Source organism: Cotesia glomerata, linkage group LG4 (assembly GCF_020080835.1).
Source record: "Cotesia glomerata isolate CgM1 linkage group LG4, MPM_Cglom_v2.3, whole genome shotgun sequence".
Taxonomy (NCBI): Eukaryota; Metazoa; Arthropoda; class Insecta; order Hymenoptera; family Braconidae; genus Cotesia; species Cotesia glomerata.
The window spans coordinates 3,166,579-3,185,496 of record NC_058161.1 but is presented as its reverse complement, the minus strand read 5'-3'; the positions used below and the strand labels follow the sequence as shown (position 1 = coordinate 3,185,496).

The window sequence follows — 18,918 nt, the reverse complement described above, 5'->3', positions numbered from 1 at the left end:
AAAAATTAGGAAAACGGTTGACCCTGAAGGCCATCCCTGCAACTTCCCGCTAATTCCATACTTAGGCGCTTAAAATTGCACCAATGACGTTTTTGAGCTCTTCGAGCTCAAAAATACAATTTATGGGTTATTTTAAGCTCTCCGAGCTCAAAGAGATTGCTTTCTTATGCTTTAAAGCTCTTCGAGCTCAAAAGTCTGATAGAGATTTGATGACACTATTTTTTGAATTTTTAAACCGCAATAACTTTTGAATGAATAAACCGATTTTTACGCGATTAGAAGCATTCGACGCAGTTTTTTAAGCCTCACAAAGAATCTCAAATTTTGAATTGATCGCGCTAGGAATTTTGGAGTTATTCCGAAAAAACACTTTTTTCGGTTTTCTTTCGTTCACGATATCTCTCGAACGAATCAACCGATTTTGACCGGACTGATGGCGATCGACGTGGTTTTTTGAGGTTAAGTTAGTTTTTGGAATTGAACCTTTAAGCCGTTTAAAAGTTATTCCAAAAAAACCACATTTGAAAAAAATTTTTTTTTCAGTTTTTTTAAGATTTCTCAAAATCTATTGATCTGAATCGGTCCAAATAGTTTTCAAAATCTAAGTTTGGTCAAGCCCTTTCGAATGGCACCAACCGCGATGAAATCGGTCAAGCCGTTCAAAAGTTATAAGCGGTTCACATACTTTCACACACACACACACACACACACACACACACATACAGACACCGTGACAACCTCGCGGGGATAGTCAGGGAAGCTTCCTGTGACCTTCAAACGTCGAGATCTGATGAAAACTCGATTTTTGCAAAACGGGGTGAAAACAATAACTTCCCGATTTTTGAAAATCTTCGATTTTCTTAGCGGGAAGTTAAAAATTTGTCTTCGCTATAACCAAAAATATTATTTTTAACTTCCCGCTAAGAAAATCAAAGATTTTCAAAAATCGGGAAGTTATTGTTTTGACCCCGTTTTGCAAAAATCGAGTTTTCTGCAGATCTCGACGTTTGAAGGTCATAGGAAGCTTCCCTGACTACTCCCGCGAGGTTGTCACTGTGTCTGTATGTATGTGTGTGTGTGTGAAAGTATGTGAACCGCTTATAACTTTTGAACGGCTCATCCGATTTTATCGCGATTGGTGCCATTTGAAAGGACTTGGTCAAACTAAGATTTTTAGTATAATTTGGACCGATTCAGATCAGTAGATTTTGAGAAATCTTAGAAAAACTAAGAAAAAAAATTTTTTCAAATATGGTTTTTTTTGGATAACTTTTGAACGGCTCCACTGATCGATTCCGAAAACTAATCAGCTCTAGACAATAAAAAACCACGTCGACCGCCACCAAGCTGGTCGAAATCGGTTAATTCGTTCGAGAGATATCGTGAACGAAAGAAAACCGAAAAAAGTGTTTTTTCGAAATTACTCCGAAATTTTTGGTTCGATCAATTGAAACCTGAAAAATTCTTTATGAGGCTGATAAAACTGCGTCGAATTCCGCCAACCACGTGAAAATCGATTGATCCATTCAAAAGTTATTGCGGTTTGAAAATTCAAAAAGTAGTGTTCTATGAAACTCCTATGAGACTTTTGAGCTCGAAGAGCTCAAATGCATAGAAATACTATCTCTTTGAGCTCAGCGAGCTAAAAATATCACATAAATTATATTTTGAGCTCGAAAATCTCAAAAACGCCATAAGTACAATTTTAAGCGCCCAGGTATGGAATTAGCGGGAAGTTGCAGGGATGGCATTCAGGGTCAACCGTTTTACTAATTTTTTTTTTAGTTAAATTTAGAATAATTAGTAAGGTCTTGATATAAATTTGTGTCTCTTTTAGGTTTTATATGGGTGATTTTCTATAAGGATGTTTTTTGCCGTCCCAGGCATTTTTTTATTAGAAAAATTGTTATTTTGTTACTAAAAAAAATTTATTACGAAAGTAAAAAAACAATTCTATTTGGAGAATTGAAAACTAAAATGAAATAAATTTTGGTTTTTTTGCTATAAATTCGTAAACTACCGAAATAAGTCCCCTGGGCTGTCCCTTTCCCAAAATTCAAACTTTAAGATTAAATTTTAAGTTATTCGTCCATAATATATAATTTTGTCCATAATGTTTATAAACTTAATTAGTTAACTAACAATCTTCTTCAATAAAAAGTACCGAAAATAAATTTGTTTCATTAAATTCATTAAACCAAAGTTTGTCCCAGGCGTTTTAAGAACAGTCCCCTGCCAGAAGTTCAAAGCCAAAAAAAAAATCCAGCGTGCTATTTAATGTTCTGTAAGGTTTATAAGGACCTAACTAGCCTTGAGTTAATAACCATAGGGCTGTTAGAGCTTTATCGGCATTTTATTTAGTGTCAAAACACCGTTTGTGCTGGAAACATGTGTCTGGGCCACGAGATACTCAATCCCCTGGCAACTATTTTTATTTATAATTTATTTATAAAATTGGATCCATAAGTCTTAATATTATTCTAATTAATGTAAATATTCATTGAGAACTTGAAAAGTTGAATGCATTGAAATAGTTTGCTTGATTTTTCTCAATTTGATAAAAAAAAAAAACAGTCCCCTGACAAACTGTCCCCTGTGATGTTATATGGCAAAAGATACACAAATATCGAAAAAACAAAAATTAAATTGGCTGTTTATTTATTATCATTAAGCTGATAGTTTTGTAGCCCTTGTTAATTTTTTTTCTAATAAAATCAAAAATAATTTTGTCGGACAATTTTGTACAGATTTAAGACATCCTTACAGAGAATTACCCATATATAAAATATATGAAAAATGCATGTGGGCCCGAGTCGAAATTTAAGTCGTAGATTTAATTTTTTTTAGCCATATTAAAGCAAATTTTAAGGGAGTTGGGAAAGAACGGATAGGGGAAAGGGGGGACCTACTCAGTGGGAATTTTTTTTTTTTTTTTTTTTTTTTGTATAATTGGATCATATATTTTTTTTAAAACAGTTGAATCTATATTTTTTACGTTCAATACGTTCAAATTACGATTTCAACGTTCAATACGTCGAATTTACGATTTGAACGTTTAAAACGTTGAATCTACGACTTAAATTTCGACTCGGGGGTACTCAAATAAAAGCTCTTGATGAGTGTAACATCGGGATGAGCTTATGTCTTTAAAATAATAGTTTAAAAAAACTAAAAACACGCTTTTTATAGAAAACCAAACTAAAAAATAGAAAATAAATTTAAATTAAGAATAGTGTTAAAAATTTCAATAAATATAAATTAATAATAGTGTAAATAAAAAAAATGTATTTTATTTTAAAAAAAGCGTGAGGTGCATGGTGTCAATAGTTATAAATATTTTATTGACAGATATGAGTAGAGTGATTATCATTTTGATAATATCTTAAAAAGCACCCCACGCTTTTTTTAAAATAAAATACATTTTTTTATTTACACTATTATTAATTTATATTTATTGAAATTTTTAACACTATTCTTAATTTAAATTTATTTTCTATTTTTTAGTTTGGTTTTCTATAAAAAGCGTGTTTTTAGTTTTTAAACTATTATTTATTTTTACTTTTAGTTTGGTTTATTTATAAAAGCGTGATTTTTTAGTTTTTTTAAACTATTATTTGTTGATTATCAAAAATATTCAGGCGCGCAAATTACCCACGGAGAGTTACATACTGACATACTGACATACTGACATACAAGTGAAGCTAATAATAAAAAATAATTATTTATAAATATTATAAATACGGGGAATCAGAGTTCGATTTCGGAGAGGGAGCCTGAGAAACGGCTACCAGAACCAAGGAAGGCCGCAGGCGCGCAGATTACCCACGGAGAGTTACTGACAAACTGACATACAAACTGACAAACAAACTGACATACAAGTGAAGCTAATATAAAGCGTGTAAAAACGTCAGTATTTAAAAAAGTACAGTGCAATTTAACAAAATTCATTATTTGATAAAGCAAAATTTTAACTTTTTGTAATTCACAAGTCACGGCAGTCACATAGTGACTGCAAGGTTGTTAGGTTTATTTTTTTAATAGTAAAAATTTTAATTAATAATTTATATCTTCCGAATAATAAAAAAAATTTTGTCTCCGCTTTAACCAAAAAAATTAGTTCTTTTTAGTTAAATTTATAATTATCGATAAGGTCTTAATGTAAATTTATGTCTTTGCAAGGTCTTTTATAATTTTCAGCGCTAGTTAATTCATTATAATAATTTTTCGGAGTGATTATAAATAGATTAAAATTTTAAGCTAAATAAAATTTGTTTATTTAGTTATTTTATTTTGTAGATGTCAATGTAATTATATATCAATATATTAATCTATAAAATTAAGAAAATAAGTGAAATTTTTAGATGGGCAAATTTTTACTTAAAATTGAATTTTTATTGTTAAATTTTGTATCATCAAAAAGGTCTTGACGTAAATTTGTGCCTTTTTATAATTTTATATTTTTTTTTGCAGATAGTTAATTTTTTATATCAAGTTTTTGGAGAAGTTTTTAATAGTTTGTTGGTTCTATAATTTTTTTCCGTAACATTTATTCATTAAATAATTGATAATTAATCTTGCAATAGCAATATATTAATTCAAAAATTAATTTTTAAAGCACCCAAACTATTTATATTGAAAATAACAATATGAAAAAACCATTTTTAAAGTTAAATTAAATAAACTTTAATTTTTCTCAACCATTAAATCTTTCTTTAAAAAAATATTTCCATCAAAAAAGAAATAAAATTGATAAATGTAAAATTTTTCCATTATAAATTTTACAATTGTAATTTAAAGTTGAATTTTTTCTCTTCAATCACAATAAATTCTCCATTGCATATGCTTGAATTTTTTAGCTGAAAAGAAATTATTTTACGAAATAGAATAAAGTATATAAAAGTTTGGGGAAATAACTTTTCAGTTGGGGGTTTTGCCGAAGGATAAATCCACCAACAGAGATAATAAGGGGGAGAAATATGTCCGCTGTCGTACGAAGTAGTTATTGTATGTAGGTATAGTCGGAAAAGTGACGTAAAGGGGCTTTATTTTGTCCACAAGTTAAAATAGACTCACACTTTGTTGTTATGTTTAAAGTTTATAAAGAAGAAACAAAACAAAAATAAAAATAATAAGAAGGTCTTTTAACGCGCGCGTTGGGAAACAATATTTCGCAAAGAGCTTTTTAGAAAGATAAAGTATTAAGAATAAGCGGGGTGGTATGGAACGAAGAAGAGAAAGGGGCTGCGGTTATTTTATGACGGAATTTACTTTTTTTATTAAAGGGGAAAGGGCATAATGTTTGAGGTTTAAGTAGTTGCGTGAACCGAGACATAACTGTTATTCGCGTGGGGTCAGTAAGTCCATCGGAAGTTAGGACAATGAAATGTGACATTAAACAAACTATTATGTCCTACTAGTAGTGCAATAAAAACCGAGTAAGCATCAATAATGTGACTCTGGTGCCAGAAGGTCGCGCAATTATTTTTATATTTACTTATATATACTTTCCCGGATATGTATTAATAAAAAACCCTCGTATGTGCTCACTGCCTCTGGAAATTAATATTCTGGTTTTATTGTTCGCTATGCTAATTTTATGGGTTACATAGAGTAACGAGTTGTAATTAAGACATACTAGTTTTTTGTTTATGAAGGGTTTCATTCTAATTAAGTAGACCTCTAGTGAGAAATTTTAATTTTAATTCAATTTTTGTTACTAGAAAATTTATTAAAAAATCTTTGGGTATTTTTTAACTTCCCGCTAAGAAAATCGAAGATTTTCAAAAATCGGGAAGTTATTGTTTTCACTCCGTTTTGCAAAAATCGAGTTTTCATCAGATCTCGACGTTTGAAGGTCATAGGAAGCTTCCCTGACTACTCCCGCGAGGTTGTCACTGTGTCTGTATGTATGTGTGTGTGTGTGAAAGTATGTGAACCGCTTATAACTTTTGAACGGCTCATCCGATTTTATCGCGATTGGTGCCATTTGAAAGGACTTGGTCAAACTAAGATTTTTAGTATAATTTGGACCTATTCAGATCAGTAGATTTTGAGAAATCTTAGAAAAACTAAGAAAAAAAATTTTTTCAATTATGGTTTTTTTTTGATAACTTTTGAACGGCTCTACTGATCGATTCCGAAAACTAATCAGCTCTAGACAATAAAAAACCACGTCGACCGCCACCAAGCTGGTCGAAATCGGTTAATTCGTTCGAGAGATATCGTGAACGAAAGAAAACCGAAAAAAGTGTTTTTTCGGAATAACTCCAAAATTCCTAGCGCGATCAATTCAAAATTTAAGATTCTTTGTGAGGCTTGAAAAACTGCGTCGAATGCTTCTAACCGCGTAATAATCGGTTTATTCATTCAAAAGTTATTGCGGTTTAAAAATTCAAAAAATAGTATCTTATCAAATCTCTATCAGACTTTTGAGCTCGAAGAGCTTTAAAGCATAGGAAAGCAATCTCTTTGAGCTCGAAGAGCTCAAAAACGTCATTGGTGCAATTTTAAGCGCCTAAGTATGGAATTAGCGGGAAGTTGCAGGGATGGCCTTCAGGGTCAACCGTTTTCCTAATTTTTTTTTTTTTATCGATCATAAAAATAATGTTTAGAATTTTTATTGAATAATCACATATTTTTTTTCTTGGAGGTCATAACAGTAAAATAATTTATAAAAATAAAAAATTTTAATTTTTGAACCAGTATAAAAAAAATTAAAAAATTGACATTTCTACAAAATTTTTGTTTCTACTATTTAAAATAATAAATAAAATTCATAAAAATAGGAAGAATATTATGGACAAATTTTATTAATGATTTTTGATGGATATAAAATTTTCGTTAACATTAAAAGCTTTAAAACTATTTGAAAAATCTATTTTCATGTATTTAATCATATTTTACTTCAGTCAAGAGAATTTTAGTTTTTCAAAATATTTTTTTGAATCATGACAAATAGTTTTCTAACAAAAAATTGATTTTTCTCTACAAAAAACAGTGAAAAAAAAACAATTACTAAATTTTTGATTAAAAAACTTTTTGCTCTTAATCAAAAAATTCAAATTTATTTTATAATCTCAAATAAGAAAAACAAAGATCATTTTTTAGTTATTTGTTAATTAGAAAAAAAATTTGAATCCGGACCATAAATTATTTTAAATATTTCACGGGTTACTGTCTAGATTTTAATTAAAATCTAAACAGTACATTTTGCAAAACAAAATAAATGAATTTTTAAAAAACTTGATATCAAACAAGAATATTTAAAAGTTCAATATATTTTTATTAATTCTCTGTAATTTTTTGAAAATGTAATAAGACCATTTACTTAACCATAATCTACTAAAACACACCAAATTTCATAGAACTAGCAGTATACGTTGCGCGCGCAAGCGCGCGTGTGAATGTTAGTATAGAATTATCCGAACAAAAACAGTTTCACTGTAAAAAAATCGCGCCAAGTCCACGTTCATAAGACTATTAAGAAAAAAAAAATTTGTTTTTTTCTTTACAAAAATATATAAAATAAAAAAATTAAAAAATCCAAGTAACCGATATGATTGTTTATGATTTTCGGAAATTAAAAAATTTTATTACAAATTTAAAAATTAAAAAAAAAGTTTGGAACGTATTTAGTGTGCGCGGTTGCAAAATTTAAAAAAATTGAAATACACAATGACGCACACCAAGTACGTTCCAAAATTTTTTTCTTAATTTTTAAATTTTTAACAAAATTTTTTTTAATTTCCGAAAATCATAAACAATCATATCGGTTACTTGGATTTTTAATTTTTATTTTATATATTTTTGTAAAGAAAAAAACAAATTTTTTTTTCTTAATAGTCTTATGAACGTGGACTTGGCGCGATTTTTTTACAGTGAAACTGTTTTTGTTCGGATTTTAGTATTTTTTGTAATTATAATAAAAATTTACAATTGGTACCAACTTAATTAAATCTCGCGTTGATTGCATTTTTTATAGCAAACTATCCCCTTGAAACTACAGTTTATGTAAAAATAATTCCAGCGCACCCTGGCGGGTGTAGATGCAAGCTGTGAAATATCTATTTTTAACTGTAGTTTCCAATCTAATGAAGGATTACTATGCATTCTCGAATTATTTAGTCTGTGGCAGATCACTTTGCCTATCGAAAAAAAAGTCAGGATCGAAATTTTTGCGTTGCTATAGTTTGTGCTGATTAAATTTAATAATTTCAAATAGATTAATTGTTATAAGTGAATATAATTAATTAATAACAGTCAAATAAAGTATGAATTACTGTTATAATATACAATTTAGGAAAAAAAAGTACCGTAGAATTAAATAAAATTGTGCAACCTCAAAATACCGTTCTGCTTACAGTAAACACAGTCGGTAGTCTGGCGCTCCGTTTACAGCAGATTTGAACGGAACTTGGCGCCAGATTCTACCGAATCTGTGGATATATATTTTCATGCTTATGATATATTTGACCAATCACGCTACGAATAGTTTCTTTCCTTGTGTATATTTTCATATTTTTGATCTAAATTACACTTGTGGATTCTGACCAATAATTCCGACAGTACTAAATCAAAAAGTAACTTTTAGCTCGCACTCAACAAGATGGCTTCTTCAACTGAAATGGCTTCCGCGTTGCGCGCGCATCCAATCTATTTCCCACCCGCAATTCCATTATAATTTCAAAATAATTCACTTTTCAAAGACTATTTATTAATGATTCATGATTCAGGATAGAATAATGTCCGAAAAGTAAATAAACAAAGGGAATTAATCGTCAATAAACGTCAGAGATAAATATTTATCTCTCTAACGCAAAAGTAAAATAAAACAGCCTCGAAGTTTTTAATTACTTCCTAGGAAAATATTATTCCGCTAGAAAGCCAGCAAAAAAAAGAAAATCTAAAATATTCAGACGTAGTGTGGATGTCAGCGTAATGGACATCAAAATGTCGTAGACGCGTGGTCGTCACATGAAGACACTCGGGTTTATATTATTTTCTCTGGGAGCTAAACTCTTGGTAGCTTTATCCACTTGCGATATTCCAAAATAAATTGGCGGCAGCTGTTGCTTGCCGCGCGTTTTGCGTTAGTGTCAGCCTCAGAATCAGTCTCTACGACTACAACAGGCATAAGTATGAGCAAGTAAAGGCTACATCCACAATCTAGAGAGTACAAGTACGCTGGTGAATACAGAGACCAGCAATTGCTGTGTACTATATATTTACATACTCTATCCTTTGTATAGTTATAGCCAGTCCAAAGTGTGTAGTGCAGTGTAACGCCATTGCTATTGCTATTACGAACAAGCGGTTGCATGGAGATACATTCGTGGATGCACCACCTATTGGTACACCAGCAAGTCTCCACCTTGTACTTCTACTCTTGGTCTGTCCACCTTGTTGTCTCTCTCACGTCCAATATTTACAACTGTTCTCTATGTTGCTCCTATGTTGCTGTTGCTCCATCCAACCCGGGTCGTATTGAGAAATCCGGGGGAATATTCCACGCCTTCTTAAATATTTTATATTATATATTATATATAATACACACGTCGTCAACTTACTGGTATATATATTTAAATATGAATCTGTGGAGGTGCAGATGTATATGTAACATGTCTCCTTGTAAATTATTTACTCAACTCCGCTGCTGCTGCTGCTGCTTCTTTCCTCTCACTTCTTACTTCTGTCTTCTTTATACTTTTATAATATAAAAACACTTCTGGCAATAGGATATTACATTTCACATAAATAGATGTATGTCTCATGTCACATATGTCTTCCGTATTATTATAATAAATATTAACAAAAAATTTGGTTTATTTAAAACTTTTTCAATTGACGAAATTTTTTGGTTTGTTGGTCAGTATATTTATGTAATAATTGGGAGTATAAATAAAGTCATTTTTTGATTAAATTTTTATGAGATATAAAACATATTTTTTATATAAATTTTACTTTTTATGTTTATAATATTGAGGGATAAATTTTTAGTTTTTAATTTTTGTTTTTTTTAGCTAATTTAATTTTTTATAATTTATTAAAATATTCAAACTTTTCAGGCCTACTTTTAGAAATTTTTAATTATACTATCTAAAAATAAAATACTAATGAAGAAACTAAAGAAAACAAAGCAATTTCCTTGACTAAAAATTGTTTTTTTCTGTGGAGATTTAACCGAAAAAATTTTACATCAAATATAATCTAAATTTCTAGGAAATTTAATTTTCTAAAAAAAAAAAAAATTGTCCGTAATTCTTTGTAATCTTTTAATAATTTCTTAAGACTATTTATTTATCTATAATCTATATTAGTTATAAAAATCTTTATTTTTAAATTACGGCTTTCTTACTGTTGTTAAGAAAATATTATAAGAGACATTTTTTTAGAAAATTAAATTTTTAACAGTTTTTATTTCAAAAATTTTTTGCGACCAATATTTTCGCTTTAATATCAAAAATTTAACACCATTAATTGTTATTTTAAAATTAAGGCAAAAATCCTGGCTACATAAATTACTAATGAATAAACTAAAGAAAATTAAAAAGAAAACAAAGCAATATCCTCGACTAAAAATTGTTTTTTTCTTCGAACATTTAACCGAAAAAATTTTCCATTAAGTACAATCTAAAATAGTTATTTGTTGTCAATATAATTAGTCAATTGATTTATCGAAAAAATAAATTAAAAATCTGTATTACTATTAAAATATTTAGGCTCTGTCTGTACATAAAATTTTTATAAATTTTGTTGGTAATTTTTTAAAAATAAATCTCCTGAGAGGTGAATAAGCTTTTAAGAAACTAAAATAAAATTATTTCGATTTAATAATTATTTATTCCGATAATTAATCTTAAAAATTCATTAAAGTCACTTCATTCTAGATGCCTAAAAAAATTAATCTTGAAAATTACAATAATCCCGTCAATATTCAAAATAAAATCCGATTTTTGAATCATCAATAAAATATTTGACAAGTGCACTGATAGAAGAATTTATTAACTATTAATAATTTAATTTATTTTAAGACAATTATTTAATTTATTAAATTTTAATAAATATTTTTTAACATTCAATAAATATTTATTTGGGAAGAAGTACATTTATTAATATTTAATACATATTTATTAATAGTTAACAAATATTTATTAACAGTTAATAAATATTTTGTTGAGTGAATTTGTTTCGCTTGCAATGTCATATGATATGAAGATTGCTTATAAACAAAAATCATCTTTATAAATTATTTGCATTAAATATATTACATTATAATAACGTTTATTGTAAAATACCAAATTCTATCACAGGGAATAATTATCTTTTATATTTTAAAATCTTAAAAACGTTAATTTATTTAGTAAATTGAATTATTATCATGTATTCCAGCTATAGGGTTCTAAAAACCGTCAAAAGAAAATTGCTATTTTTGCTTTTTATTTTAAATAAATATTTGTTAACAGTTATCAAATATTCATTAACTATTAATAAATATTTATTAACAGTTAATAAATTGTACTTAATAAATTAATTATTAACTGTTAATAAATATTTGTTAACTGTTAAAAAATATTTATTAACATTTAATAAATCGTATTTAATAAATAATTTATTAAATGTTAATAAATATTTATTAAATCCTATGTTAAAAAATCATTTATTAAGTTAATAAATATTAAATATAAACAAATCCTTCAATCAGAAAAATTAATTTTTTAATTTCCTTTAGAAATTAAAAAAATTTATTTTATAAAAAAAAGATAAATTCAGCCGATGTAAGACTCGCAAGCTAACATATATTTAATGCGTAATACAAGACCGAAGCATGTAAATATTTATATTTCTCTTTGAGTAAAATATAAAAGGAAATTCTAAAAGAGTAAGTTAGCCTACGAATAAGTATAAGAACTCGGATAAAGATAAGGATAAAAAGTAAATAAATAAATAAATAAATAAAGAGAGTAATGTATAAAGGAAGTCGTGAAAACCGTACGATCAACGGCGACGCACTCACGATTTCTTATTTACGATCGCGAAAAGACACTCAGGTTGCATACCTGATGACGGCATGTACGGCTCTCCTTCACTCTTCCCTCGTAAGTTTAAACTTTTTTAGATTTTTTTAGTAATTTCTCCCAGGCGCTCCCACGAACGGCAACGGAAAACGATCCTGAACTACTAGGATGGATCGACGACATGTGAATTCCTCTATAATGCTCAAAAGTAAGCTTAGTATAGCTTTCGATGCGTTTCTCGTGAGATTTTCTATTCTGCATGTGACTCCAAAGTTAAGAGCAGCATAAGGTAGAAAGAGCGAGTAAAGCAAGGGATCGGAGATCGCAGATCGGAGGGAGGGGCTCTGTACGCGTGATGCATTTTATTAAAGTAACATTTTATTCAAGTTGCTATTTAATCACTTATGCGTTACATTGTATGAATTTTACACGTTGTGTTATCGTTTTATAATTTGTAATTTGTAATTTAATTATTTGCTTTCAGAATGAAAAGCTCGAGGTGAAGCAGAAATGGGCCTCAAGACTTTTGGGGAAATTGAGGAAGGACATTACACAAGAGTATCGAGAGGATTTTGTACTGAGTATTACCGGGAAAAGGCCAGCTATGTGTGTGCTCAGCAATCCTGACCAGAAAGGAAAAATGAGGCGGATTGACTGTCTTCGGCAAGCTGACAAAGTTTGTACTTTTTTTTTTTTTTTCTTGAGACTATACTATTTCTAGATTTCATTTTTTCTTTTTTCAATTTATTGAAACGGTTACGTGGTTCGATATTTAATTTAAAATGTCAAACTACGTACTACCTTAAATTATGGAACTTCTTTTGATATAAGAAAGAAATTTTTAAATATTTAAACAAAAGAGACATGCAATTGAAATTTACAAAATAATGATTGTGAATTTTTTTTTTATTAATAAGAGATTTGATTTATTCATTTAGAAAAATAATTTTTTTTATTGGAGATATTATCTTCATATTGATGTCATTTTTCGGTAAAATTTATGGTCAGATTTTTTTTTAATAGAAATTTATTTAAAAGGAGAGAATTGAATAATATTTCCTGCAATATTAACTTAAAAAAAAAAAAAATAATAATAATGACTAGCAACTTTGCAGTCACTATTTGACTGCCGTGATTTGTGAACTATAAATAAATAAAATTTTGCTTTGTTAAATAATAATTTTTGTTAAATTGCACTGTACTTTCTTAAATATTGACATTTTTAATGATATAAGCTCATCCCGATGTTACACTGATCAAGAGGTTCCGTTTGAGTACCCACAAGCATTTTTCATATATTTTATATATTTATTTATTTATTTATTTACTTATTTAGTAACAATAGACCCAACAGCTGGAAGGCCAATAACAGGGTCTCAATACAATTTATACATAGTTTAATAAACTTAGTATAAGGTATGAACTAAAGGCGAAGTACTATATATAATATATAAATATATAAATATATATAATATATAAATATATATGATATTTATAAAATATATGAAAAGTGCATGTGGGTACTCAAATGAAAGGTCTCGGTGAGTGTAACATCAGAATGGACTTATATTTACGAAAATGTTAAGAATTAAGTAATGACTGTTGCATTTTGTGAATTAATGATGTTTTTAACGATATAATCTCATCCCGATGTTACATTTATCAAGAGCTTTCATTTGAGTACCCACATGCTTTTTGATATACTTTTCATATATTCATATATATAATATATATAAATATATGAAAAATTTATGTGGATACTCAAATGAAAGGTCTCGATGAGAGTAACATCGGGGTGAGCTTATATCTTTAAAATTGTCAATAGTTGACGAGATACAATGTAATTTCATAATTATTGACATTTTTTAAGATATAAACTCATTTCGATGTTACACTCATCAAGACCTTTCATTTAAGTACCCACATGCAATTTTTTATATATTTTACATATATTGTATTTGTGAAATTTATATAATATATGAAATATATGAAAAATTGATGTGGGTACTCAAATGAAAGGTCTCAATGAGTGTAATATCGAGGTGAGCTTATATCTTTAAAAATGTCAATATAGTTAAGAAAATACAATGTTATCTCTTAATTATTGACATTTTTTATATTATAAACTCATTTCGATGTTATCTTCATCGAAACCTTTCATTTAAGTACCCACATACAATTTTTCATATATTTTACATATATAGTATTTGTGAAATATATATAATATATGAAATATATGAAAAATTGATGTGGGTACTCAAATGAAAGGTCTCGATGAGTGTAACATCGGGGTGAGCTTATATCTTTAAAAATGTCAATAGTTCACAAGATACAAGGTCATTTCTTAATTATTGACATTTTTTAAGATATAAACTCATTTCGATGTTATACTCATCGAAACCTTTCATTTAAGTACCCACATGCAATTTTTTATATATTTTACATATATGGTATTTGTAAAATATATATAATATATGAAATATATGAAAAATTGATGTGGGTACTCAAATGAAAGGTCTCGATGAGTGTAACATCGGGATGAGCTTATATCTTTAAAAATGTTAATAGTTCACAAGACACAAGGTCATTTCTTAATTATGTATCTAGAGATAGAGCATTTTTGAATGCAGCTTAAATATTTATCATAATAAATTGACTGGTGAGAATTATATGAAACCTTGAAAAGGCACAAATTTCACTAAATTTCACTAAAAAAAACCGATTTTTTCATATAACTATCCTGAAGACAAAATTTTTCTTATTCTCTTGATAATATAGATAATAATAATAGGCATTTAAAAAATTATAAAAAAACTAATTTTTGTTCAGGTCTGGCGATTGGATCTAGTGATGGTGATTCTCTTCAAAGCAATCCCACTGGAGTCAACCGACGGCGAACGTTTAGAAAAGACAGCAGAGTGTGCTCAGCCGGGTTTATGCGTTAACCCGTACCACATCAACGTCTCCGTCCGGGAACTGGATCTCTACCTCGCAAACTTTATTACCAGTCACGGTGAGCATCTCAATACCTCAATATCTAATATAAGCACCAGATACTAACTCTAATAACTATACCAACACAACTACTTCGCCGTAAACAAACGAGAAACTTAAGCTAAACGATCCAGTAGGACAATACCGATGTAATATTATATTAGCGCCATGCAACTAAACATTAGACGCTATCACCTGCCATAAACACCCTCCACTCGTGAACACAAAATAGCCCACCAGCGCACAATGTGTTCACCTGATACAAATTACTAACATCGCATAATAAATTATTATTATTTATTATATCACACTAAAACATTTAAAGAGTCAATTTTTATTTTTTTTATTTCAAAAATTAAAATAACTTTTTTTCTTAGTTTGAAATAAAAAATAAAAAATAAATTTTAATATTTAATATAAATTAAATTTTAATATTTAATTAAAAAATTACATCAATATTTTTTTTTTAATTTTTACAAGTCGCATTTTTTGATAAATTTTCTTTATAATAATTTATTTATAAAAAAATCTAAAAAATTTCCATATAAAAATTAATTTCAGTAATATTAAAATAATTAATTTTATTTAATTAAAAATAAAAATTTTAATAATTTATTATTTTTTACTTCTTACGTTAAAATTTCTCAACAAAATAATTTTCATCAAAATTTGGTTAAAAAAATTCAAATTTTTATAAAAAAATAATTAATATTTTTAAAAATAAATTTGTGATAAATTCTTTAAAGTATTTGTTAGTAATTTTGCATCGGAAACTTGAAAATTGAAAATTAATTTTAGTATAAAAACTCCTCGGTTTATTTTTGGATTAAAATCCAAATTTTTTCCGCTGAAAAAAAAACCCCTTACGGGAAATCTCCTATTTCTTCCCTGCGGCACTTCACTTTAAGTGCACTGATAGAAGGATTTCTTAGTATTTAAGAAGATTTCTTTGTATTTAAGAAATAATTTCTTAAACATCATTTTTTAGTATTTAAAAAATATTTCTTAATATTTAAGAAATATTTCGTAGTATTTAAAAAATATATATATTTCTTAGTATTTAAGAAATATTTCTTAAATACTAAAAAATGATGTTTAAGAAATGATTTCTTAAATACAAAGAAATCTTCTTAAATGTTAAGAAATCCTTCTATCAGTGTGATGGGAGTGAAAAATCGCTCCCATGAATGGGAAAAGCGAATATAAGATGAGCAGAGATGAGAATTAGTATATAAAATTCACGTTCGTCCCATCATCATCTCCGCATGCCAGCGTTCCCTCATACTCATTCACTCATACTCGACTCAACTCAACAAAACTCTTGACTCTGCACTCTGCACTCCACTCGTTCATTCAAAAGTAATGCCAGTGCAGTAATAGTAATAGTCATAGCCAGTTTTGTTGGGTATTAGTATAGTACCAGCACCAACTCGAGCAATTGCTGTAGATGCCACTATGCTGTTACGTATAGCACCTAACATAAGATATATAATAGGTGCAGTAGGAGCACATCTGAACTAAACTAAACTAAACTGAACGTTAAATAGACGGAAAGAGAAGAAAGACTATTTCGAATCAACCTTTCTGTTTCTCCGAGTGTCTCTTGCCAATTTTACTTTCCATGACCATCATCAACAAGCCCTCGAGCTCCGCTACAGTACACAAGACATATATTGCTTTAAATTAATCATTGATTTTTTTATTTGTCAATTTTTAGTTGGAGAATTTTTTATAAAAAAATTTAGAAATTATTTTGGACAAATTTTAAAAATTTGAGCTATTTTTTCTTACAATGTTTATAATTTTTTAATTAAATTTAAAAGTTTTATATTAAATAATTTTTTTAAAAGTTTTGATAATTTTTAATTTAACTACCAAAAAAAAATTTGAAATAAATTATGAAAGTAAAAAGAATTTATAATTTCTTTTATAAAAAATTATTTTTACTAAATTTTTATTTATAAATTTGATATTTAAATATTTTTACTAAATTTGTATCTATAAATTTGATATTTAAATATTTTTATTTATAAATTTAGATATCCAAAAAAAATTAAAATAATAAATTAACTATCAAATAAAAAAATATTTTCTGGAAAAAATTAACTTGGTTTTAGAGAAAAAATTTTAAACAAAAAAAATTATTTTGAAAAATTTTATCATCATTAAGTAGAAAAAAAAATGAAGAAATTTGATCAAAATTTAGTTTTTTATTTAAAGCAAAACAATTAAATTCTCCAAAATAGTTTTCTTGGTCCAAGATTCTTTCTTGGTAATCAATTTAATTTTTTCAAGTGTATTAAACCATATTTAGGTACAAATTAAAAGAGGAATGCCTTAAAGCCGCTAAAAATTTGATGATTTGTATTTTTATTTAGTTATTTTAGATTCGTATTTCTACAAATTATAAAATAAGTGTTTAATTTGGAAATTTTATTTATAAGAGTGCAAAAAACACTTTTTATTTTATAAAATATCAGCTTTCTAAAAAGTAGTATAGTTTCAAAAAATTCAAGTTTTTAAAATTTCTAAGAGAATTTCCCAAAATTTCTTTACAAAATAAATGATTGCAGTAATTGTAAATTGTCGTTGGTCAATTTAATTTTTCTAACAGTGTATTAACCATATTTAGGTAAAAATTGAAAGAGTAAAAATTGAATAAGTGTTTAATTATAAAATTTTACACTGATAGAAGGATTTATTTGTATTAAAAAATATTTGTTAATAGTTAATAAATCATTTATAAGAGACTACTTTTTAGTATTAAACAAATATTTCTTCGTATTTAAAATGATTTTTTTTGTATTTAATAAATCTAATATTCATTTATTAAATATTAATACATCCTTTTAAATACTTAGAAATATTTGTTAAGGACTAAAAAGTGGTCTCTAATAAATGATTTGTTAAATACTAAATATTTTTAGTAATAAGTAATAATTAATTAATTAATTAATTAATTAATTTTAGTATTAAGTAATAAGTAATTAGTAATAATTTTTCCCTAAAAATTAATATAAGGTAAAAGACCCCATTAGTGGCAACTTTAACCCCTATTAGTGTCACTTTTTTTTTCAATGAATAAATTTTCTGCTTGGAATAAAAATTAAAAATTTTTTTGATCTATAGGTCTTAAAGATTAGAAATAATATATTCATTATTGAAATTTGTTAAAATTTTCCCTTCACTTAAGTAAATACTTTCCAAAAAATCCAAAAATGTCTGCAAAATAAATAATTTCCGTAATTGTAAATATCTAAGCTTTGCTCACAAAAAAAAAAAAAAAAAAAAAAAAAAAATTTATGTAAATCTCTAAACTCGGCAATTTATCAGAGGACACTGGGGAAAAAAGTGTTTGTTTTTGTTTCCACACTAGACACATAGACTAGACAGTGTAGTGTGCATTAATGAAGAGGTTGTTGAATCACTTCTCAGTGAGAGGAGTCAATCTGTACTCTGGCTTACGCGGATCGCGTCAATGAATAAGTACGGGTTGCCCGATGGCATCGGTTGCTGGCAGCCTCATTTCCAATGTTTACAGCTGGTTGACGCAAAAATTGGCTGAGGCCTACTACACTCTTTGAGCAATAAAAATAAGAAAGAAATGAATAAGAAAGGGAGACCGAGCGGTGAATTAAAAAGAGCGAGAGCAAGAGACCGATGATATGTGTGAGTGTGTGTAAAAAAAGAGGAAGAGGAAGAGGAAAAAAAGTGTCAGTGCCAAAGCATGGGGTAGGTTAGGTTGCCCGTTTACGGTCGCTTGACTCTTCACTCTTCCGTTCTTATTGAACACTTGGGTGAAAAAAGGTTAAAAGTTTTATTGCTCAAGCGATTCGGGATTATTTGTCCCGAAAATTCAACCGTGAGTCGCATCGCTTCCATCCCAGTCCTCCCTTTGGTCTCTATATCT

The 18,918-nt window shown here is 27.9% G+C and overlaps 1 protein-coding gene across 7 annotated transcripts in view; it reads left to right on the top strand.

The window, feature by feature from the left end:
- Positions 1-18,918, top strand: part of LOC123264387 (nuclear factor 1 X-type) — an 84,664-nt gene that overhangs the window by 25,634 nt on the left and 40,112 nt on the right. For all 7 annotated transcript variants that reach the window (XM_044727670.1, XM_044727667.1, XM_044727668.1 and 4 more), the window contains exons 3-4: positions 12,499-12,690; positions 14,844-15,027. In XM_044727670.1, coding sequence (XP_044583605.1) covers positions 12,499-12,690; positions 14,844-15,027 — 376 coding nt within the window. The remainder of the gene's footprint in view (positions 1-12,498; positions 12,691-14,843; positions 15,028-18,918) is intronic.